Raw genomic sequence first — 23299 nt, forward strand, 5'->3', positions numbered from 1 at the left:
GGAGTCGTTTTTGCCGTGACACAATGGAACTTTTTCAGACGGACGATCATTACATCGTGCAAGATGGTCAGCACAGTTTGTGGTGCAGTCGATCGGACGGTAAACTGGAACCGCAACACGGTAGGCTGAAATGTCAAATGCTCGTCAAAACATAGTCAAAATGATCTCATGATTGTTTTTGTATTAGGATCTTGCAATCACTAATTTTTCCCCTCAGGCCTCAGTGATCTAAACTACTATCAGCCATCAGAAAGTGATAACAATATGTCCAAAAAAGTCAAATTTAGCAGGGAAAATATTGAAGTATTTAGGCTACTGAGAAAAACACTTAGAAATTTTCAGACCAGTCTCTGGTTTGTGCACAGTGACAATTGATGGCCAGATAAGGGAATCTTTCCAGGGTTTGTTTAATTTGTTAAGTAAATAGGCCTAAGATTTCTATACAGATTATGAAATATGACTGTAACAGTTTAGGCCTAGGCCTATCTGTCAGGCAAACATAGAATAACTTGTTGTCATCCAATAATCTTTTCTTTTGAAAAGGCCCTCCAAAACTGTTCCTTTTCTTTGCAAATCTGCAGCTCTGACCCTGTCATTTCCTTTTTTTCAATGAACAATCCAGGCTCGGCACTTGCGAATGCATGGAATCCTGTGTGTCTGGGAACTGTGGACGGAGTCATCGGCAAGATAAAAGTGCATCCTGGTGAGTTAATAGCAACCAGCGATAAAGACAAATTTCAAGGATTTTTTTTTAGTGAGAATGATAGTAACAGCTGAGTGTGGAGTGCTGTGGTCCAATGGTTACGGTGTTCGACTTGCGTGCCTTGGTACATGGGTTTTGACCCCCCACGGGGAACATGGTGCTTGTGTTCTTGGGCAAGACACTTTACTACAATTGTCTCTCTCCACCCAGGAGTATAAACATGGGTACCTGTGACAGTGAAGGTAGAGACCAGAATTTGCTGATCTCGAACTGCTGCAAAAATTGGTGTCATGGCCTGAGGAACAGGGGTAATAATTGTAAAGCACTTTGAGACATTTGGTATATTAAGCACTATATAAGGGGGCTAGGGGGACTTTAAAAAAAAAACACAAAAAATTGTGTAGCCCCCCCCCCCCCAAAAAAACCAAATCAATAAAAAACAAAACAAAATTGCATTAGCAAAATGTAAGAATGTGATGTAAGTATGCGAATGGTCTCCCCCTAAATAAATAGTCATGAGAAGGGTGCATTTGTACACTTTTACTTTAAGTTAATATACAGGGCGAGTCAAAAAAGCGGAACCCAAACCCCCAAAAATATATTTTATATTTAAAAAAATATGTTGTCACTAAAAATAATAATGACTGGAAAGCCAATTTCAAAAGCTACTTTTACATTAAAAAAAGTACTGAAATTAATCAATCCGTTCAAAGATTATCACCATTTAAACGCAATGACCCTAAAACCTGTCTTGTCCAAAAAAAAGCAATTTATTGTGTGTTTTGACTGTTTGGAACAACAAAGGAAATGCAACAGAATACTTGTTTCAACAACTGTCACCAACTGTACACAATATTTTGATTAACAACCCTGGTTAGGCAAACAGTATGATTTAAAAAATCTACTTTTTGAAAAGACGGGCCTTCAAAAGGACTTTGTTGCGTAATGTTAACATTTAAACTAAGATTTCATCGCTGGTGATGTTTGAAGACAATTGTGACGATGATTGTTGAAATCGCATTTTTTTGGACGAGACAGGTTTTAGGGTCATTGTGTTTAAATGGTGATATTCTTTGAACGGATTGACCAATTTTAGTATTTTTTCCAGCTAAGCTTATGAAATTGGCTTTCCAGTCATTATTATTTTTGGTGCTACATATTTTTTTAAGTATGAAATATAATTTTGGGGGTTTGGGTTCCGCTTTTTTTGACTCACCCTGTAGTGTGCCTGATTGTAGGATTTTATCAGCGCTCCCCATTGAAAATATGGCATTTTTTTAAACATGTAAAAATGTTTTATATTATCTGAGCCCATTGCCATATTTGAGTGTATAATTAATATCACAATGAAACTCGCATTTTTAGGTGTGAAGCCAATTGCATGCCTGCTAGTGCTACACTGTAACACCGTGTTTCCACCCGTAGTGAACACTGCTTCATTTGATCACACATTCTCCTACGCAGCTGTCCATTATTTGCAATGCATAATGGCAAAAATGCAATTACTTGTCCTGAGTTCTCTCCACAGACAATAGAAATTCCAGCACATCCTCCACAACTATATGTTATTTCAGGACACGTACACGGTAGAGCCATGGGCATTGATTCTCACTGCAGACCTGGGACGTACGGTGATTAAATTGCACCATATCTGTGATCATTGGAGCATGCACGTTTACCAATAACCAAACAGCATATGAGCAGCGGCTTGTTTAAAGATGCAAAACCTGATTTTTTTTATAGTCTGCTTTAATTTCAATTGATAAATTAAATGAGAGAAAATTTAAATGAAACTTTGGAAATTAGAGCACAATTTAAATCAAATTTTGGAATATATTTAACCCGAATAAGTATAAAAAAAAATTTTAAAAAGAGGGAGATGGGGAGGGAGAAACAGGGGTGGGTGGGTGGGTGGGTGGGGGGGGGAGATAAGGAGGGGAGAGTTTGTCACCTGGGGCGTTTTGATTTTCACTTATTTAAAAATTTGACAACCCAATTCTAGAAATCAAGACCCCATATGATTATAGTTTATAAGCATTTGGTAGACAATTTCAACCTTACGCTCTTAAAAAAAATACTGAAGTCATTTTAAATTTTTTTTAATGCACTGTTCAAATGTGTGTGCAATGAAAAATATGAAGTCATTTACATACATCTCCTGTTCTGAATGTTTAAGACCGGAACGTCAGGCCATCTTAAACATGGTGCAGATAATGTAGTCTTCCCTACAAATGTGCATTGTTATGTGCATAGTATGGGAACCATGACATTTGATACAGAGGCGTTGGAGATTTCATCTTTGTAAGTGGCTTGCTGAAGAGACTGAGCGAAAGATTTCTAGGCATGTTGGGAAACTTGGGATGGAGCCTTCATATAACACAAGCCCATCAAGTCTGGGTCTAATAAATAATGCGAAAAATCGGTGACTCTGCAGCTCAGCAAGGTTCCAGTGAGTGCAGAATGCCCTTTTCAAAAATGCATCTGAAGGGAAAAAGAGGAATCTCAAAGTAAGAAAAACAAAACAATGGATTTAAGTTTCTTTTTATTTCTTCCTTTTTAAAACAGTTCTTGGCTTTCTTGTCCTCCAACCCTAAACTGCAATTCTACCGAAAGTGCAAACTCCATCTTTGAGGGCAAACTGTGGACGTTCACTCCATTGTTTCTGTAGGCCCTAAATAATATGACCAGTGTTTTATGAAAACTTTTTAAAGAAAATATGAATGTTGAGCTATTACAAAGTTATATGATTCACATGGTTTGTGTTGCATGTGGCTGGTTTCACAAATTCATCACGCAGATCCAACATCTGTCTCCATGGCAACCAAACCCAGACACATTTTGCAGACACAACATTGTCCATAATTAATGGCAACTTCTTGTACGAGTTTGCACTACATGTATGTTAAAGTAAGCAAACACATACACTGGACTATATTTTTGTTACAGTTCACACAACAAGTCTTCTAATTATAATTCGCGTACTCCTTCTAAAGCATGGTATCTAGGAGTTAAATTAATCCGCATTGTTTTTGTCATCATCTTGAAAATCATTTTGACAGTGGCTTTTATTTCTGTACAGGTGTCGTGGTACGAAAAACCTTAACAATGTACTTGAGTCCAACGTGTGCCGTTGCATCAATTTTCCTGAAAATTTGCATTTAACTAAAAATCACCAAAACCTGAAAAATTATGTTTAAACAGGTTTGTTTCATATTATTACCAGATACCGGTACATGTTAACATAATGTTTGTAGTGTCAAAACAACGTTGAAAATAAATGTTCAGTATAATAAAAGGTTTGGGAGAGATTGCATTGAACTTTTAATTTGCATTATTGAATAAGTTCAGAACGGAATGCATTTCACAGGCCTACAGCTTTAATGAATGTGAAACGGAACCTTACCATCTGACATGCCTCAAAGTACAGCGATGCGGCTTGTAATCTGATTAAGCTGCTTCCATCCGTGAAGGTCCTTGTATTTTGGAAATTGCTTTTGGTCTGTCTTTATTGGATTTGGGGGCCATCAGTTCTTTGATGCATACACATGAATCATGTACAATTTGTCTGTGTTTGGTGCATGATCCAGTGATCATACACTGTTCACTTACATTGTATTTACTCATCCCTAACCTACAGCAAGCTTTGGGCACTAAATGTCACCATTTTTGCTGTTCACATCCGGAATAAATGGGTTCAGTTTGTGGGATACGTATAGTGCAAAACATCTATAGCTAGCCCAAGTCTACAACAACAGAAAATCTGTTATTCATCTGAACTTCAAGCTCTTTTGGATAAAAATGATAATTTAATGGACTTCTCCCTGTGGTGAAATATTAAAGATTGTTGTATTTTTGAATTAAAAAAACACACAAAAACTACTAATTAAAATATAATGCGCTGCATTTTCTTTGAAAACAGTTATTTCAATTACATGTATGTTCATGAATGGAGATTCCTTTTTCTTTCTAAAATTGGAATGAGGAAGTAGCATTCATACATAAATAATATGCTTGCACATGAAGGTATCTCTTAATAATTATGATAATCCTATTTTTTTTTTCATTTTACATTTGATTGGAAAGTTCACATTATGCTCAAGTCAATTGGTAAATTCATATTTTCATTTGGGTATATATTGAATGAATGTTAAATAATACACGCCTACAACATTACAATACATTTTCCAAACATCAATATTGGTCAGATCCACTCTTTAAGAATTTTATATTCATCCTCTCCGCTAAAAGGATTAGATGGTGCCATCTGCCGTTTTCGCTGTCAACAGACTCACGGCTTTGACGAATGATTCTCATCAGCGAGGGGACTCTAATAAATGATTCATTTATAAATGACTTTCGAGAGGCCTGGCGTGGGACATTTTGACATTTTGCCGCTCTAGAGTCCAAGGTCTACGGGGAGATTTCATATGAGTTATGTGTCTATTATGGAAGCAAATGTCAGTGTCTCCTTGTGTTCTATGGATTGGAAAATACTGATTCTAATGAGGCGATTTTGTTGTTTTGGTCGAGGGAAAGAGGGAGTTTTTGCAAAGAAAAATTGCGTTATTTCCTTTGTCTTGGGTTAAAGATAAATTGGCTTCAAATTTTTCGAGATTTTGTAAATATGGGGAAAAAAATAAAATATACATGTAGAAATACCCCCAAAAAATCATTATACAAATGACATAAGTTTTGTAAAATTGAAGCTCTGGTTTCTTGATGCAATATTCAAAAATTGGACGAACTCAACGAAATTATCCGTACAGTCTCATTGAGGTTTTGTCTTTATCTGATATTGTTGAGTGTTCCCTTTTATGATGTTATGCATAACATATGGCGGAAGCAGTAAACACTGGGTCAGTCACAGAACTAACTGTACCTGGTGAATATTAAAAAAAAATTACTGTATAATCAATCGGCTGGGAATAAATTTTGGAAATTCAATTAACTGACATCACATTAACATCAGGAATACGCACAACGTATCCAAGGACAGAAATTGCATTTACATACGTGTGTTTTTACAAAAATATTTTCAGACTCACATTTAGCCATTAGGTATAGAAAGGAACCCTCATCACAACTTTGTAAGGTCGTTGGATTTCCTTTATACTTTTTAGCCTAAATTTACAATGTACCTATACATTCATGTATAGTGGACATCACAAAGAATTTTAAAAAAATACATGTGTACAAAATTTGGGGTCAACTTTTCCTGTCCCTGTTACATCTGACATCTATGATTTTATAATTTGGATCCACCCCTTAGTGCAGTTGTCCATAAAGAGTGAGACTACCTACCCACAAATAAGCAATCGTTTGAAGACATTCTCAATGATACTTGAGTGGCAAAATTACAAAGTACCAAGGTAACAGGGACAGAAAAAAATGGCGCACGTTTGGACCCTAAATTTACTGAATGACCCATGTAAATTTGCATGTTTGCCACAGCAGTGCGATTATTTAATTTTGCCCAAGGGCCTTCGTGAATTTCCCAGTCACCCTTTTTTGCTTACATGTATTGGATCAGAACGAAGCAACTCCAAGGACCCAGGCCTCTTGACGGTTCATAAGCCGTCGCTTGCCTCGATTTTTCCCCTCTAAATGCCACCATGTATTGATTTCCATCACACGACGAACTGTCATTAGTTCAGTACGTAATGTGCGTACGTTAGTGTATTGCTATGTCCCTAGTTTTACAATGTACGTGTTTGATAAACACAGAGGCTGGTCCCAACGGTTTTCTCACACTCATTCACAGGAAGTGTACAATCAATTTACTTGTAATCAATAAAGGCTTGTTGTTGTTTTTAAGAGAGGGTATTGATTGGCCATGTTCTTCCATAGACGTGTACATTGGCTATCCATCGTAATACGCACATGTATTGAAAGCAATGAAGTTTTCTGTGCACAATTTATAACGTGAAACATCTCATTGTCACATCTCAACTTTTGTAGTATTTATTTGAGGAAAGTGGTTAGGAGTGTTTGTTTTTATCAATCACTAAATCAGGCTCAACCAGCCCCCCCCCCCCCCCCAGCCTCAGGAAAAAGTCTTGTCAAGTTGCTTTAAAAGCGGAGCATTTAGGCCTTTTAAAAAAAATTGACGACAGACTTTATCTATCATCGCTATCTAATTCGGAGGAGTACTGCCCGCACATTTCTACCGATACTCCTCAACAGAGTACTTGGGCTACATTTGACATTTGCAAATCAAGATCGAGATAAGAAGTATTTATTTACTTCTACGTCGGCCAAAGTTGCTAGTCATGGCCAAATAGACTGATATTTACATAGTTTACGTTTTCCCCAGCAATTTCAAGCCTGTCTGGGGTTTTATTTTATCCCTCGGCCTGTCATTTCCATGGTTACGGCCGATTCATCATACACAGTTGACAGACTCAATAATCAACAATTCATGCGTAAATTGCTCACAGTCTCATCTCGAGCGAACTGCTGTTACTAGGAAAAATTCTTGCCCTTTCTATCTGATTATTGACTCTGTGTAATGAACATTAGAGCTGTATGCACAGAAGCGTATGGCGCAAAGTACGCAAGGTTAATTTTCATCTTCAGAGCAAAGAATTCAGTAAAACATACTGTCCATAGCCGCATTCACATTGGACTAACTAATGTAAAAGTTACTGTTGTTAGGGATTGTTAACAATCCACTGTGGTTATTCTACCGTGCGTCTGCACTTGGATTACTCACGGCCCACGGAAAGTCCTTGGCCATGAAAACAACATGATCAAAATGTATGTTTTACATTGCAGCGGTTGTCCCCATGAGACATTTCAGCGACTGGAAACTGACAGTGTAACTCTTTCGCGACCCGATTGGCCCTGTAAAATTTCCCGCTGTGGAGGGATAAACAACCGACGATCGACATTTAACAATTTGGAAAGTTTACCGGCTGTACGCACTGGACTTCATTTGGTTAAGTTAACAACAGTCTCGTACAATATACCAGAAAAGTCCAATGCGGACACGGCTCATGAATTACTCCTCGGCCAACTGAAAAGATCCTGCATACATGTATTTAAAACAATTTATAAATCCACAGCTTTATCTCTCTGTACAACCTTTAATTCATTCATAATTCAATCCATTTTCCTGGTTCGTCTCGTTGCAGATTCCAGCTGGAGGCTTTTATTGATTAGCGGTCAGCGATTGGTCGGTTCGTTGCCAGGGGGACATAATGTCTATTGCATCACACGCATCGCGATCCTTCCGCTCTCGGAGAGCAGTCATCCAGACATCGATATCGAGGTGAGAAAATCAAGAAGGGTGGAACCATCCGTGTCTCAAGGCCTCTCAATTATGCTCAGTCAGTTTTTAAAACCCCTGTCAAACTTCCAAATTGAAAAGTAGAATCCAAGTTTCATAAGTAAATGTTATTAAAGTGAAACTTTCATGCCCTGTGCCCTTGTTCGTTCGTTTGTTTGTCCACCTGACTGCCAACATTTGGACTCAGTTTACTTACTTTCTCTTGATTTTTTTTCTATTTTCTGTCGTATTTTCCAAGTTTGTTTCCAACAGTCATTCACCAATACTTTTGTGAAAACCAAGTCTAAGTGGTTTAAGCATTTTTAAAAGAGAACTTGGCCAGAAATAAAAATACATCTTAATTGACGAAAGCGACAAAAGCATTTGTCTGTCTCTCTGATGTTCATTTTTTTTTTCCTGGTGGTTGTTTACACAAATTTCCAAGCCTCATTGTTGGAGAGCCTGCAAGAATCGAATAATACCCTTGGCTTTACATGTTTTCAATTCAAGAGAATTACTGCCACAGGGTTTGTGTGCATTAATTTACAGACTTCTTAAATGCGCCACTACGTCTCATCAACGTTAGACACGTGGATGTGCATGTCAGGAGAAGACACCTTCGTGGCTGTGCATATCGATTCTCATGTTCACTGGAGGTCTTAAGGATATGCTTGGTAGTGTGTTAGTCAAGTCTGTTTCCGAGTCTGACAAGTACACTTTTGCAAATAGTTGTTCTTTTACAATTTGTTGGTTTACAATTTTACCACTTTTTCTGACCCTGTTTGTGAAGCCTTCAATTTGAGCGGCCTTATCTAAGGCCTTGTGATAAGGTACACTCATAAAAAAATGTAAATATTTACAATTACATGTTATGCTAACATGGTTATCTTGCAAATACTGGTACTTGACCACTCAATGCATCTCCCAATTTTCCAATTCTCATTTTTGTTCTTGTGTGTACAACGATTACTTAAATGAAAGCCACATCTACAATGAAGGTGCCGATATCCTCACAATAAAACCCAAAGACATTTCTTAAACAGGATGCAATCCATCCAACACTACTCATACAACGGTCCTCGCTCGTTCCCTAAAATATTCACCTGCTCAGATTTCAGGATTCGCTTCACGTCCCATTGCCAATTAGCATGCAGCCAATCTGTCCGATTTGTCACTCCATCCCAGCCTGTTAGTAAAAAGACTCAACCTCCCCCCCCCCCCCCCCGATTAATCTGTCTCCTTACGGAGATTTGAGACTGATTTACAGACCTGTTTTGGACAAAACGAGTCCGTGGAAACAGCAGGGAATACATGTACCTGACCAATCTTTCAGAGGGAGCTGGATTTTAACCTCATCTCGCAATTCCAGCTGGATTCTCAGAGATGAAGTTTACTGACGTCAGTAATTCATGGTCTTCTCGTTAACTATTTGCAGCTCTTTCACGATAACCTAGTCCTACATAAATGTACATGTATGCCTAGCCACGTCCACATTACTTGGCTGTGGCTAGTGATTACACATGCGCCTATGGAAGCAGCTGTAGCCACTTTCTATAGACATGTGTGTTACAGATGTAGCCAAGTATTAAACAGAGATGCGGCCACTGGAAAGGAAAGAACCAGGCTTGTATAAAAGGGTTGCCAGATTTAATTTGGCAAAGCATCTAATACTTTAGCTCTGGCCAGAAGCCTTTTACGATGGGTCAGCCTGATTCAGGCCCTGAAAAAAATTATGACCATGCATTTGCATGAAGACGACCGTGCATTTACATTCATACATGTATGCACATTGTATGTGTGCATGTATGTATGAAGAAATTCCATGTACATTGTACATGTACAGAGATGTATAGCTAAATTTGTAAGGACATTGCAATTAGTGATTGATCTGCGTGATTCAGGAGACAGGCTTTGGTTTAAGTTGCAGAATTTTTTCAGAACATTATTATTTTAATTATTGTTTTTTTCATTTGGCATTTAAAAACACAAACTTACAACATGGTACAACACAACAGACAACAGCCAGTGGCAAATGCGTAGATTTAAGACTTTTTAAGATTCAGTATTAACGTATAATTTCAATTTGAGTTTTTTGCCCTTCACAACTATTTTAAGGGAAGGGTATGCTCAATGCTTTCTAATACAAGAAAAAATTTCATACCCTGAACTCGAACCCGAACCCATAATTTCCTGTTTTTGGTGCAGATATCTTACTACTCAACCAACAAACTTGCCAGGGTTAACAGGCAGGTTTGAATCTGATTATACATGATGCAACATGTAATGGCACAAATATTCAACATTTAAAAAAAATATGTAGGCCTACTCTGTTAAAAAAACAATCCTCTTATTTGTTATTGATATAGAGATGTTCCAAGCATCATTTTGGAATGAAGAAAACCAAGATGATTATGAAGCCTGCTTCAGCTCAACAGAAAGCTTTGACTAAGACTTGGAATAGTATCAAGTCTGTCACACAAGTCAAGAAGGTGAGGGTCAGATAGAATGACAAACAGGGTGACAAGTAGGATGACAAACAGGGTGACAAACAGGGCGACAAATGGCAACAAACAGGGCGACAAACAGGACGACAAACAGGGTGTCAAATGGCGACAAACAGGGCAACAAAAGGCAACAAACAGGGCGACAAACAGGGCAACAAACAGGGCGACAAATGGTGACAAACAGGGCAACAAATAGGACGACAAAAGGGTGGTAGAAGGCTCTGACTATTAAGAGATGGGATAATATCAACGCTATCACACATGTCAAGAAAGGTAAAGCAGTCACAAAGGGTGACAAACAAGGTGGTAAATAGGGCGATAAACAGGGTGGGCAGAAGACTTTGTCTAAAGCATTGAATAGTATCAAAGCTGTCACACAATCAAGATGGTAAGGTGTGTCGGACAGGGTGACAAGAGCCATCAAGAAACCACGTGTCAAGAAAAAGAGCTCTCCATTTTCATAGTTGCATTGTACCAAGACTAATGCAACACCTGATTGTCATTTAATTAATTATTCATTTCAAAATTGTGCCATTAACCGTTTGATTGCCCCACTTCGCTCTGCCATTAAACTGTATTTACACAAATGAACCCTGCCATTAAATATACATACCATCAATCCATTTGTTGCCATGGTAGGTTACATGTTTACCGACCGCTGCCTCCATTTTCTTTGTTCTGTCCTAGAAAGAGGTCAAGGAGAGAGAGAAACACGAGAGACGAATCACGGAGGAACTACTCAAGATGTTCACCGAGTCCGGTAGGTTTAGGGTTTGGGTTGCCGACGGCAGTTTGTCATACTCGTGTTACCAGGCAACTGGTTTACTGAACGTGCATGGAGGGAGAGACGGGGAAGCAAACAATTATTTGTTCAAAGTGGGAGCTGTGAGTGCCATGGAAAGTGTCCTTCATTCTTCTTTTGCAAGGAAATTTTTTGTGCCTTTGTAAAAAAAAAAAATCCAGGGTGTATTGGTGCCTTCTACTTGGAGGCTTTTTGGTTGTCATGATCAATATGGAGTTATTGGTTCATTGAATTTTTGTTTTCTGTCGTCCAAATTTGAACTTACATTGTGGTAGAATTTTTTTCCCATGGGGAAACCAATCGTAAGGACAAGAACCTCACAAACATTGAAAATAAGCTCCAACATGAATATTAGTGGCATTTATAAAACAATGAATGGCGCCACTCAACAAAGTGTCCTTAATTTATGGATTTTTTAATATATTTCTTTGTGATAATTTAATACAGGTTCTGTCTCGTTTCATAAATTTGTATCTTTGATATGTTTTGTTTGTAGACTGGTTCTTTTATACTAGGACGGGAGACCTGACAAATACTCTACAGCGACAGCACACAGGAGACGGGGAACATGACTGGGACGAGCGATTCTTTTGGAATCAACACATGCTTCAGGATATTTTTGCATGCACGGTAACTATGGCAACAGCAAAAGCCGTGTCTTTTTAAATAACATCTTTTGGCCAAAAACAAACTTTAGGATTATCTTGAGTGAAAAAGCCTGCAGTTTGACAATTTGAAAGCACTTCGCGTAATTTGTTTTATTTTGTCCTGTCCTAAAACAAACAATGTAGTCGGTACCTTCAAGACAGAATGTCTTAAGTATATACTCCCGTTTTTTCTCCAAGAGTTGCTGCCTATGGCTGATAGAGCACATTTGACCTACAAAAACAACAAACAGGATGGCTTAATTGACATTAACTTAATCATCCGAACTCGCTAGAGAGTTCAATATTAAATAAAAGGCCAACTACTGTCATAATTATGTCCGGAGTATTTCATCAGTGGGCTCTCAGAATAAACAAGGGAGACAGAATAGAGGGAGTTGACTTGCAGATTTTGTACGATGGAGAGGAATAAATTGACATTCTAAGCTAGCAAACTTGAGCAAATATTGAGTTGTTTTTCCATTTGAATCTCGTATTGGGTTTCCTTACTTGTGGTATTTACTTTGTCCTATTTTTGTCTAGTATTTATCTGGTTTTTTTTTAAGCCTCTTATTTTCGCAACATGTATCAATAAAACACAATTTATATAAAGTAAAAGAAAAGAAAATATGCATTTTGTACTGACAAGACTTATTCACTTCATGACGGAATTTTCCCATTATAACACCCCTCGGTTTCTATGGATACAGGACAAGGAATTGGCCAATCACTGGACAGTTCCCATCATCCAGGGCTACGTCAGCATAAGGGAGTGTAAGATGATTTTTGAGGAGGAAGGAGAGAACGGATTAAGTTCAAGCTGGACGCCTGAGGAACTCTCTGAATTCAAACTCATTCTCATCTCAAGGAGGAGCAGACACAGGGCAGGTAGGAAGGGCGGAGTTAGGTGGCAAGTTACGGGAGGGGGCCAACTTTTATCTTACGATTACTTAATTCTTAAGAATTTTTTTATTTTGTACATTTGTAAATTTTAAATGCAAATTTATTTTGACTTCGCAAGATAGATTCAATTAATAAGAAATTACTTTTAACTTTGATGGAATATTGGATGCTGACTTATTTGTGATAACCTGTTTATTTTCTGTGTTTAATAGATATTTTAGTAAATTTCTATCAATTGTAAACATTCTTGAGAAATGTTTTGTTTAACCATGTTCACGGGGAAAACAACTTGGCAATCAGTGCACAGTATCCTGTGCTTTGCGGAGCCATGGAATTCAGTCCGACCTGGATTAACCTAAGCTGTCCATACAAATTGGGCAATTTCTGTCTCATTTGATCAAACACAACTTCAACCACAATTGACATTTGCAGCAGCCCTTTTGTGCAAACAAGTATCGTACTTTCTATTTTTGTATCCATTATTCTCTATTTCTTCCTAGGGACTCGCTACAGAAGACGAGGTATCGATGACACGGGGGCCTGCGCTAATTACGTGGAGACGGAACAAATCATCCAAACCCAGGAACACACCGTGTCGTTTGTCCAAGTCCGAGGCTCAATGCCTGTTTTCTTCACTCAGCCAGGAATTAAGTACAAACCACCCCCAAGGCTTGACAAAGGTATGATTGCCAATCGCTTTTTCTTCTTTCTTTTCTTTTTCTGTAACAGTTGACTACTACAAATTAGATAAAATGAAGATATTAAAGTGCAAATAAATATCAACAAATTGAATCAAATGTAAATACAGTTGTCTAAATTAATGGACATCTCTTAAAACCACAGTAAAATTGTCCCCCAAAAATTGTTGGACTCGGTAACATAATTGCAAATTTTCCACTAAGCATCACTTTTGCATTCATTCAACTCTAGTTACGTCAGATTTCTTTCCTATTGTTTTTTTTTTTAAGATGAGGAAGAGACCCGCCCGGCCTGCGAGGCCCACTTTGATGAGCAGACTGCCCTCTATAGACGGGTGGTCATCATCAATTTAGTGGAGCAGATGGGACGAGAGGATATTATTGGCCAGGCTTTCATGAAACAGGTGAGGAAAGTGTGCTATGCAAAAAAAATTAACTTCGGTCTTTGTTTCATAATGTCGGAAATATATCTTCCTATGGTCTTTGTGCACAAATAGCTCCCTCCACAGTGACGAACAGGACATTTGACAGACATTTGAACGCATTGTGGGGGGTTCCTGCTACATATCTGGTCAATTATTTGGTATTAAAATACGAATAAATTAATATGAATAAAGGAATAAATGAATTATTAATTATTAGTAAAGGAATAAATGAATGAATTGTTATCTTCTTTTATCTCATTTCCGACCCAGATTCTTTTTTTAATAAATGAATTATTAATAAATGACTGCATGAATTACATACAATTGTTTTCTCCTTTTATCTAATTTCTGACCAACATTTTTCTCTTATTTTGACAGGTTTTATTGCTGAACAGTCCACTGCTGACATATATAACCTTCGACTTCCATGACTATTGGTAAGCCAATAATTATGATCAAAATTCAAAATAAAGCAAAGAAATCAAATTGAGATATTAAAAATGTTTGAAACAGTAACATGATATGTATATCTATACATTATTTACTCTAAGATGTTTATTTTCATTGATTTCATCGTACAGTCGTGGGTTGAAGTTTGAGAATGTCTCCGTTCTCATCGATAGCATCCGGGACATCATCAAGGATATGAGATTCTGTTGGTGAGTTCAACTTCAACTCAAAACATTTTTCTTTTGCACTGAAATTTCATCACAGCATTAACAATTCACACAGAAATGAGAGAAGTCACATCATGAGGAACTACAAGATTATTTTGAAAGCAATCAATTTTGACGATCAGTCTTATAAATATTGAATTGTGACAAAAAAAATTAATAAAATGATGAAGACATCCAGGAAAATGCATACAAAAAGCCTTTCAGCTAAAGCAACTGTTTAAGATACCTAAACCGATATTTTTGTCGCATCTTGTCCTTCTTTCTCCAGGATTGACGGGCAAGGTGTAATTCTTGAGCAGCGTAATGTCTTCAGAGTCAACTGTATGGATTGCTTAGATAGAACCAATGTGGTCCAGACGGCAGTAGCTAGAGCTGTGCTGAGTATGCAGGTAAATAAATAGCAAACATTGTCATGAAAAATATATATAAATTCACTTTAAATTACCCATATCTTTCCAAAACCACCAAGAGCCCTTTCTGACCAAGTCCCATTTAGAGTTCCCTAGATTCTTAGAATTTTAATTTTAAAGCTTTGTCCAAGAAGTTTGAAAGTTAGTACAGTAAAAATTGACACCCCTCCCCCCTCTCAAAAGTTAAATTTTTAGTCCAGAACTCAGCCACCGTGTACAACTGATAATGTACAGAGTTCTTGAAATGGACACAATTTTCAGTGAAACTGCAGAAAAAGTTCTGTTTAAGGTAAAAAATTATTCCAGAAATTCAAATGAAGATACATGTATGTGTATGCCTTTTTGTATTACATTTTGCTTTCTATAATAGTCTGTGATCGAACAGTAAAAATACACCTTTCCATTCTGGCCATGCATTGCAATACAGTTGTGGTGTTAGCATTTCTGTTCATGTTATCTTTTCCTACATGAATGTTTTCTCTCTTCAGCTTCGTAAGCTAGGCATCCTCCTCCCAGACCAACGATTACCCCGGATCATCAGGCAAACATACCAGGACATGTGGGCGTCTAACGGTGACATCATCAGCCGTCAATACGCAGGCACGGCCGCCCTGAAAGGTGACTACACACGAACGGGAGAGAGGAAGATTAGTGGAATGATGAAGGACGGCTATCACTCAGCTAACCGATACTTACAGAATCAGTTTAAAGACGCCTACAAACAAGTCACAATAGGTGAGTCGTAATTTTAATTCTAGACTCAAAATTTGAGTAAAGGGCAAAGACATTTGTGCCGGTCCCAGAGAGCCAGCCTAGAGTTATCTTTGTATCGACGCACTGACGCACTACTATTTTTATTATGAATGTGCACAAAGAAGCCATAGCTTCTTTGCATCAGCGTAAAAATTATTGCTTAGCAAAACTACTTCACAAGATTGGCGCCACGTTGATGATAGTGAATTTGGAGCAATTTTTCCTCTCCGTTTTTTTGTTTCACTTCAGATCTGATGTTGGGCAACGAGGAGTTATTGGAAGATCTGTCTGTCATCACGGAGCAGAAAGTCAGCGATGAGGAGGCGGCAGAAGAAGTCTGGAGCAACGTCAAGGAGGAAAACATTGCACAACTGACGCAGCATTGTCTGAAGCTGCTCGTACCCAAACACGAAGTCAAACATTATATCCGAGGATGGGTGCTCATCAACTGCGATCCCATGTAAGGATGGATTGTTTGTCAGTTGGTCTGTCTGTCTTTGTTTCTGTCTGTCTGAACATCACACAACTGAATCAGTTTTGTGTAAAAAAAATATTTTTTTATTTAATACCAGCAATAATCGACCCATTAACTTGAACCAGTGTCAGAGTTTATTATGAAAAGAAATTGTCAAGAAACCCTTCTCAGATTCTGACTCGATGTCTTATGTGTGGGCTGTGTATAAATCTCCAGCCCCATTCATGACCCTCAGATAGAGTCCCTCGTTTAACTCCATCTTCCATCTTGATTTCCTTGCCAGAGATCCAGACGATTCCGATGATGACGATCGTGACGTCATTCTACTGATCACAGAGAAGGCTTACTACATTGCAAGGTGAGCACAAACAGCCCTCACGGAAAGTCCCTGGCCTGCAATGCTAACCCAACCAAGCAAAGGCTTCACGTAGTAAACTTCATCCAAGTTTCATTTTGAACAAAAAATATTCCCTTTTTTTGGTCTTTCAGCTATGACGATGAGGCGGAAAAGATCACTCAGTATGAGAGGATCAACATTGAAGACATGGAAGCTATCGGCATAGGTATGAAACACTGTATGCACAAACATTATACACTTTATACACAGCACTTCGTGGACAACTAAGGCAATTTACTAAGGTCATCTCCACATCCACTCCATGCGAGTAATAAGGTCGAAAGTTGGTTCTATACTCTTTTAAGATTTTAGTGGTCTATTTACAATAAACTGGCTGGAAATCACACTGAAAAAGGTATGTGCAGTGTGCATTATCATCAACAAGCATGTTATGGTACTACAAATCTCTCAACACAACTACAACTACAGAAACTCAATCTATGTGTTCAAAAGTGTCTGTAACAAAAGTTAATGTAAAAGTTAAATGTTGGTACTCAACATGTGATAACACCAAGATGACAAGCTGCTAAAAGCTTTGCCAAGCTCTGGCGGCAAAGGAAGCCACTCCCTTTCAGCCTTCCAGTTCGACACAAGATCACTGAGCACCACAAAAGCACGGGTGTAATGCATACGTGCATTAAGAGGAGGTACAGTAAACCGGAAAGCAAACTGGAAGACTGCCATAGCCTTTTACTTTTTTTTAATTTAAACCTAACCGCCCTGAATCCTTCAAAATCCTCTGTGCCAAAGTGGAGGAATTTGGAGGATTGAGATTACATGGCAAAAGTGCGTTACTGATTTCGTAGGATGCACATTGTCAAGGTCATGGGCAGGACCTTGTGTTGTTGCTCAGCCGTGCATAAATGTAGGCCTGGATTATGCTTGACATCCTCCACACTGCTTCAGGATGTAACTGGCCAGGCCTCAACATATTGACAGTCACTGCCGCAGCATTTTGCAGGATTCAGGCAGTGGTCACCCCTCCATGGACCATATTCAAGAAATAATGGAGGAATTTGCAGGATTGAGGCTATATGCTATTTTTCCATGAGGCCAATTGGAGGATTTTGCAGGATTGAGGCTACATCCTAGCAAAAAGGCCTAGGGAGTTGGGGTTAATTATTTGCTGATTATTGTTAGGGCTTGCTTCATTCTGATGTTGTTTTTTCATTGTCCCTGGTTCAATTCCCTACAGGTTCAGCTGCAGTTTTCTTCAGTAACACCAAAGACAGATGCATCCGTGTCTATCACTCATTCTGCGGAGAGAGCGATTACTTCCATACACTTAAAGTTCTCCCTGGACGCAACAAACATGAGTCCGATGGTGAGCGATGGATCAACAAGTATCCCATCCCCAAATAACAACCCCAAGATTGCAAGCTAACAATTTACATGTATGACAATCAAAATTTACAATCAAATTTCAAGATGGAAATGAATAAAACTGCTGCACACTGCTCACTGGCTGATTTGACCTGAAACATACAAATCAACAAAATTAGAGGGTCTAACGTTTCGAATCCTAGTAGGCCCTTCCTCAAATTTCAAAGATTTGTTGTTTTATTTATTTACAGATATATTGCACAGTGTCATCGAGGCCTTTGCTAGTGCCAGATCAGCAAACACCCTGGGACTAAACGTCATTGAAGACAAAATGGAAAGGTCAGTTTAGTGTTTCATATGTCCTTGTCATGATAAAACCCTGATCAGTAAATTGATTTCAAAGATGGGAATGTGTAAATGTAACGAGCATACTTTATTTCAAGAGTGGGAGAAAAACCAAAGGATGGAAGAGTAAAAAGTCAACAGTCAGTTAGCAAAGGCTCGGACACATATTAATTAACTCAAGCGGAAAGTTCCTCCAAGAACTAGCCAAAAGAACTACACAATGACACTGTTCATGATAAGTTAATTTTTGCGTTAATAGCACTAAAGCAAATTAATTTCTATACATGTACTAAGCTGTCGTTTATAGGATTAAAAACCAGGTCACATTTATAAAAGAAACGGAAAGCCAAATTGTTGTAGCATCAAATCCTAATTCTTGCTGGAATAATTTTGTGTTCCCAGGAAAGCCAGAAAGGAGCCCCAGGAACTGATCAAGCTGACCTCCCAGAAGCGACTCACCATGTGGCTCCAAGATAAATTCGTCCCTGAGATGGTAATCAAGAAACACAGCGAGCCACGTGACGGCCAGCCGAGACGTCCGGCCTCGCGACCGGGCCCTCGCACGGCGGTCGTCACCCGCTACCTACAGAACATGGGTAACAAGGTGACCAACCTAAACCTCATCCAGAGAGCTAGGAACAGGAAGAAGAATCTGGGTAACGTCCCGCATACCCTGGTCTATCAGAAGAGCACAGACAGCAACGTAACTGACGATGAAGATACAACTGTTAGAATTGAAGATGTTGACAACGACACTTACGACGATTTTGACGATAGTCCGTACTCCTCGTCAACAGAAACGTCTTACGACGCGCTGAGTATCGGTGACTGCTTAGAGATTCTTGGCGGTAACGTTCCCAACTACCCACAGGAAAACCCCGACGATCCCGTTATGCTCAACGACGGGGATATCGTGTTGCCGACGTGCGGAGACATTGCGACAGATCCATGTCGCAATCAACGCAGCTTCACGAGGAGACACATCACGCCGCGTAGGAAGCATTCTAAAAGTCACGCCGCGTATGATGATAGGATTGCAGAGCCGGAGAAGGAAAACCAAAATGGTTTGACAGAAAACAAAGATGTAGACTTTAAATTAGAATATGATCAGCATCAAACAGGTGAAGATTTACAGTCAGGCGCGATGAATGAACTAGAAGAACAGCATCATGATGACCAAGAGAATCAGAATATGACAAATGAAGAAAAAGTTGCTGAAAGCCTTCAAGACATGATATCAGAATCACAAGATGATTCACCAGCTTTATCTCATACAGCATCAGAAGACGTTCAACATCCTCTCGCTGAAGACGAACCAACAATAGACGTTGAAGGTCAAAGGTCACAACCTGCTCTCAGCAAACCTGACCTACAAGTCTCAGAACTCCCCAACGACAACGAGGTTTTGGTCACTATGAATCCCCTCCCAGAAATCTTCCCAATCGATCTCCGGGACTTGAAGACATCCTCCCGATCGCTCATCACCAAATCTCCTCATAAATCCCACAGCGAGAATTCCCTAGCTGATCTCCTTGCGGGCAAGGAAGACTTAGAGACCAAAAAGTCAGAAGACGCTGATGAAACCGCACGGACCAGAGATGAGGAACAGACTCAACGCAAGTTCAAAAACCCGTTCCGGAACTTCAATTTGAACATGAACTTCACGCGGGCGAACAACATCCGAGCGAGCCAACGTAAAGCCAAGATGTTGATGGAAATGCAAATGAGGTCACAGAACTGCCGAAGCAGATTTATCCAGCTGTAAATTATGGTAATTTATGTAAATTATGGTAATATATGTAAATTAATTAAGTGGAGTATACTTTCCTATGTCAGCTGAGATTTTAAACTATGTTTATCAGGTCACAGTGAAATTTGTATAATAAGTTTAACGGCTTTAACCGGGGTTAGATAACCAGCCTTAGAGGAAATGTGAGACTGGTTACATTTGTGGTTGAAAATTACTCAAGTTAACTAGTTTGAAGATTAATTGTACACATGTATTGACTAACAGGTCACAGAAGTATTAACTAGTGTAGTCAAGTCATTGTTAGTTTAGAAATATCAAGACTAGTCAAGTTGTTCCCAAAGATTTCAACAAATCTTTTGAGGTAGGAACGTACTGGAATTATCAAAGAAACAATAATGCAGATGGATTTGATATTTGTAGATTGAACCAGTTTTGTCCGGATGTATACCGGTAGGTACTGAAGTAACTAACCAGATGGAGCCAGTTACAGCCAGATCGAACCAGTTTAATCCTGACGTTTAGGTTCTTACAAATTAAGCGATAAACTGATTAAAGCCAGCTGACATTTTATACTGAAACTAAAATGAAAGAACTGGAACTAGAGTTGGCTAGGACTGATCTCCAGAAAATTCTTATTTTTATTGAAAAAAAATGTGCAGGTTCTGACCTGAGTTTAGAGTTCTTTTCTAACATATTCCATACTATTTTTCACATTTCAAGTTTGCCTGTTAAACAGGATAGAATGTTTCCATTGGAGAAAATACTTAGTAACTAAAAAAGGTCTCAAACATATCTTCAAACTAATTTTATCTTGTGGTTCATACAGAACACAAATAGCCCAAAAATATAGATTAAAAAATAAAATCAAACAGTTGGATTTCAATGTAGTGTGCTCACAATAATTGTATCGTAACTCTGTAAGTAGCTAACATAATTATGAATACTAACACATGCGCAAAATGAATGCCATTTTTTTTAATACTAGACTTTGTAATGAATATTCATTAATTACTTAATGAATATTCATTAATTACTTAAAATTAATCCAACAAGACCCAACAACAGGTGCATTTGTGTTGATATGATTAGTAAACAAAGGGGCATTATGTTATGGACTCCACTGTACAAGTACCCCCTCAAGAGTTACAGAGGGAGAGTTGGGGGAGACCACTGGGGGAGAGCACTGGCAGGGACATTCAAGCTGACGAGCCTGACGCTCACGCAAAGATGCTTTGGCTTTGTGAACAGAATGTGCAAGTTGTGCGTACTTCGTGCCACACACGGCAAATGCGCACGTTGTTTGTCCCGTCCAACGGGATCTCGAGAGAGGTCACTAAGCACCATCAACTGTCCTTACATGGGGCCAATAGTTTTTGGAGACTATGTTTTCATTCGATTTGGCCAGTTTCACTTTTCACTTTTATAGAACTCTGTTGATTTTAGCAGAATGTCCCAAAATAAGCTTGAACTCAAGCTTCATGATCACTACGCCACACCCAGTCAAAATGCCCCTGCATAATTCCCTACACTCCCAATTCTCCCCAGCACCCCTGTCCCCTCATCACATTCTTGCCTTTGATGGAGGCTGTACGTGTAATATTGCAGCTTCCAATAGAAGATTGAAACACAAATTCACAGAAATCCTCTAATTCCTTTTTTTTGGGGGGGGGGGCGTGAAAACAATCAAGTTTTATGCAAAATGTTTGATTTTTACATTCAACTTTGTCTGTATCGGAAGACAAACGTGGCTCAGATGTTTGTGTGATATTAGAATACAAAAGTGCTTTTCAATATTTCTCAGGTTTTTCACTTTTTAATTCATTTTTAGTTTTAAAAAAATGCACTTTTGCTACAAAAATGGTACTTTGTAGCAGTGTAATTTCAAAGTGTGTGAGAAAATTTGCAGAATTTTGTCTTGCCAAGTTTTACCTCTTGTTACTTTTGGAGAGTAATTTGCATAAATCTTGTTCTAAATGCACATATTTATTAGCGCAAACATTTTAAACCTGTAGAACTGTTTAAAATTTAAAAATGTAGGTCAACAGTTGCTGAGTCACAGTTGGCTGTAGGTTAGAAAGATGGATGTTCAGTTGTAGATCTACTTTAAACATTTTCAGCATTGTGAGTTATCTATTTTTCTGGTTTTACCTTTTTTTTACGGCCACAACATACAATTTGGCATTATGCCTTAAAATCAGGAAACTAGATTTTTCTTACAAAACAAATCTTCAATTTTACCATTTTTATCTGCATTTTTAAGATCAGATATCCCTGCCTATCACATAAAGATTCTGCATTTTGTTGTGACAAGTGTATTTGTGTTACTTTGCGTAGAGTACTTCAGTTTTTATATTATTTATATTAATCCTTATTTACATATTTATTGTACATGTAGTTTGATAACTTTACGAAATCAAACTTATTTGTACTGTACCAGCATGTAATTTATTCGATAGCACAGTATGTTAATGGTATACATGTATGTGTAAATTGTACTTAACACTGTAAATTACGGTCACATGATTGTCAAACACAATGTATAAATGTGTAAATATTGGGAACTATTTTCAGTCCAGGGCACAGATTTGTCAAAGAGGGTCTTCCCTTAGTTTTCAAACTAATTAACCACTCAATATTCGTAGAAATAAAGGTCAACAAAAATTGAACAAAAAAAAGCTCTGTATTGGTCACACACTTTATACATTTCACTCAGACAATTGTTTTTTTAAAGTGATTTATGAGATAACAATTTTAAAAATTTTACAATTTCCAGGCAACTTGATTTTTTCTGCAACTTGACTTTTTATCATCCAACCAATGTTCAATTTCATGAACCTGTTTGATGGTTGGCAAAAAACTTGTAGGAGTTTTTGGCAACGCAGATATGCTTATTCTAGTGCATGAATACATAATAATATTGCTGCTGTGTTTTTCAAACAAGTTTTACCTTCAAAGTAATGTGTGCATGGAAAACACCAGAGATGTTTTGGTTATTTTTAATTCAATAATGGATGTACAAGAGGTTTACGCACGAGTAGAACGAAAGCACACACTGGGGTCAAGTTTATCGGATGAGATTATTCTGTATGTAATAAACAGGGGTGCGAGTGACAACTGATAGAAATAGCTGAAAACGGTGTAAAAAAGCTGAACTTTGGAAACCTCCTATACTTTTGTACACAGCAAATGAGGGGAAAAAAGCTGAAATCCAAAACCAAAAAAG

The 23299-nt window shown here is 38.2% G+C and overlaps 1 protein-coding gene across 1 annotated transcript; it reads left to right on the top strand.

Annotated features, from left to right (window-relative positions):
• Window positions 1-23: 23 nt before the first annotated feature.
• On the top strand, window positions 24-22232 carry LOC119720029 (phosphatidylinositide phosphatase SAC2-like). The gene is made up of 19 exons (XM_038189532.1): window positions 24-120; window positions 623-703; window positions 7837-7973; window positions 10337-10459; window positions 11162-11234; window positions 11773-11906; window positions 12631-12808; window positions 13324-13503; window positions 13792-13925; window positions 14325-14383; window positions 14528-14605; window positions 14892-15012; window positions 15522-15768; window positions 16036-16246; window positions 16545-16619; window positions 16751-16824; window positions 17854-17982; window positions 18233-18320; window positions 18729-22232. Exons 1-19 carry the CDS (start codon window positions 24-26, stop codon window positions 20089-20091), a joined length of 3582 nt encoding a protein of 1193 aa, XP_038045460.1. The 3' UTR covers window positions 20092-22232.
• Window positions 22233-23299: the final 1067 nt, after the last annotated feature.

Source organism: Patiria miniata, unplaced genomic scaffold (genome assembly GCF_015706575.1).
Source record: "Patiria miniata isolate m_02_andy unplaced genomic scaffold, ASM1570657v1 HiC_scaffold_9, whole genome shotgun sequence".
NCBI lineage: Eukaryota > Metazoa > Echinodermata > Asteroidea > Valvatida > Asterinidae > Patiria > Patiria miniata.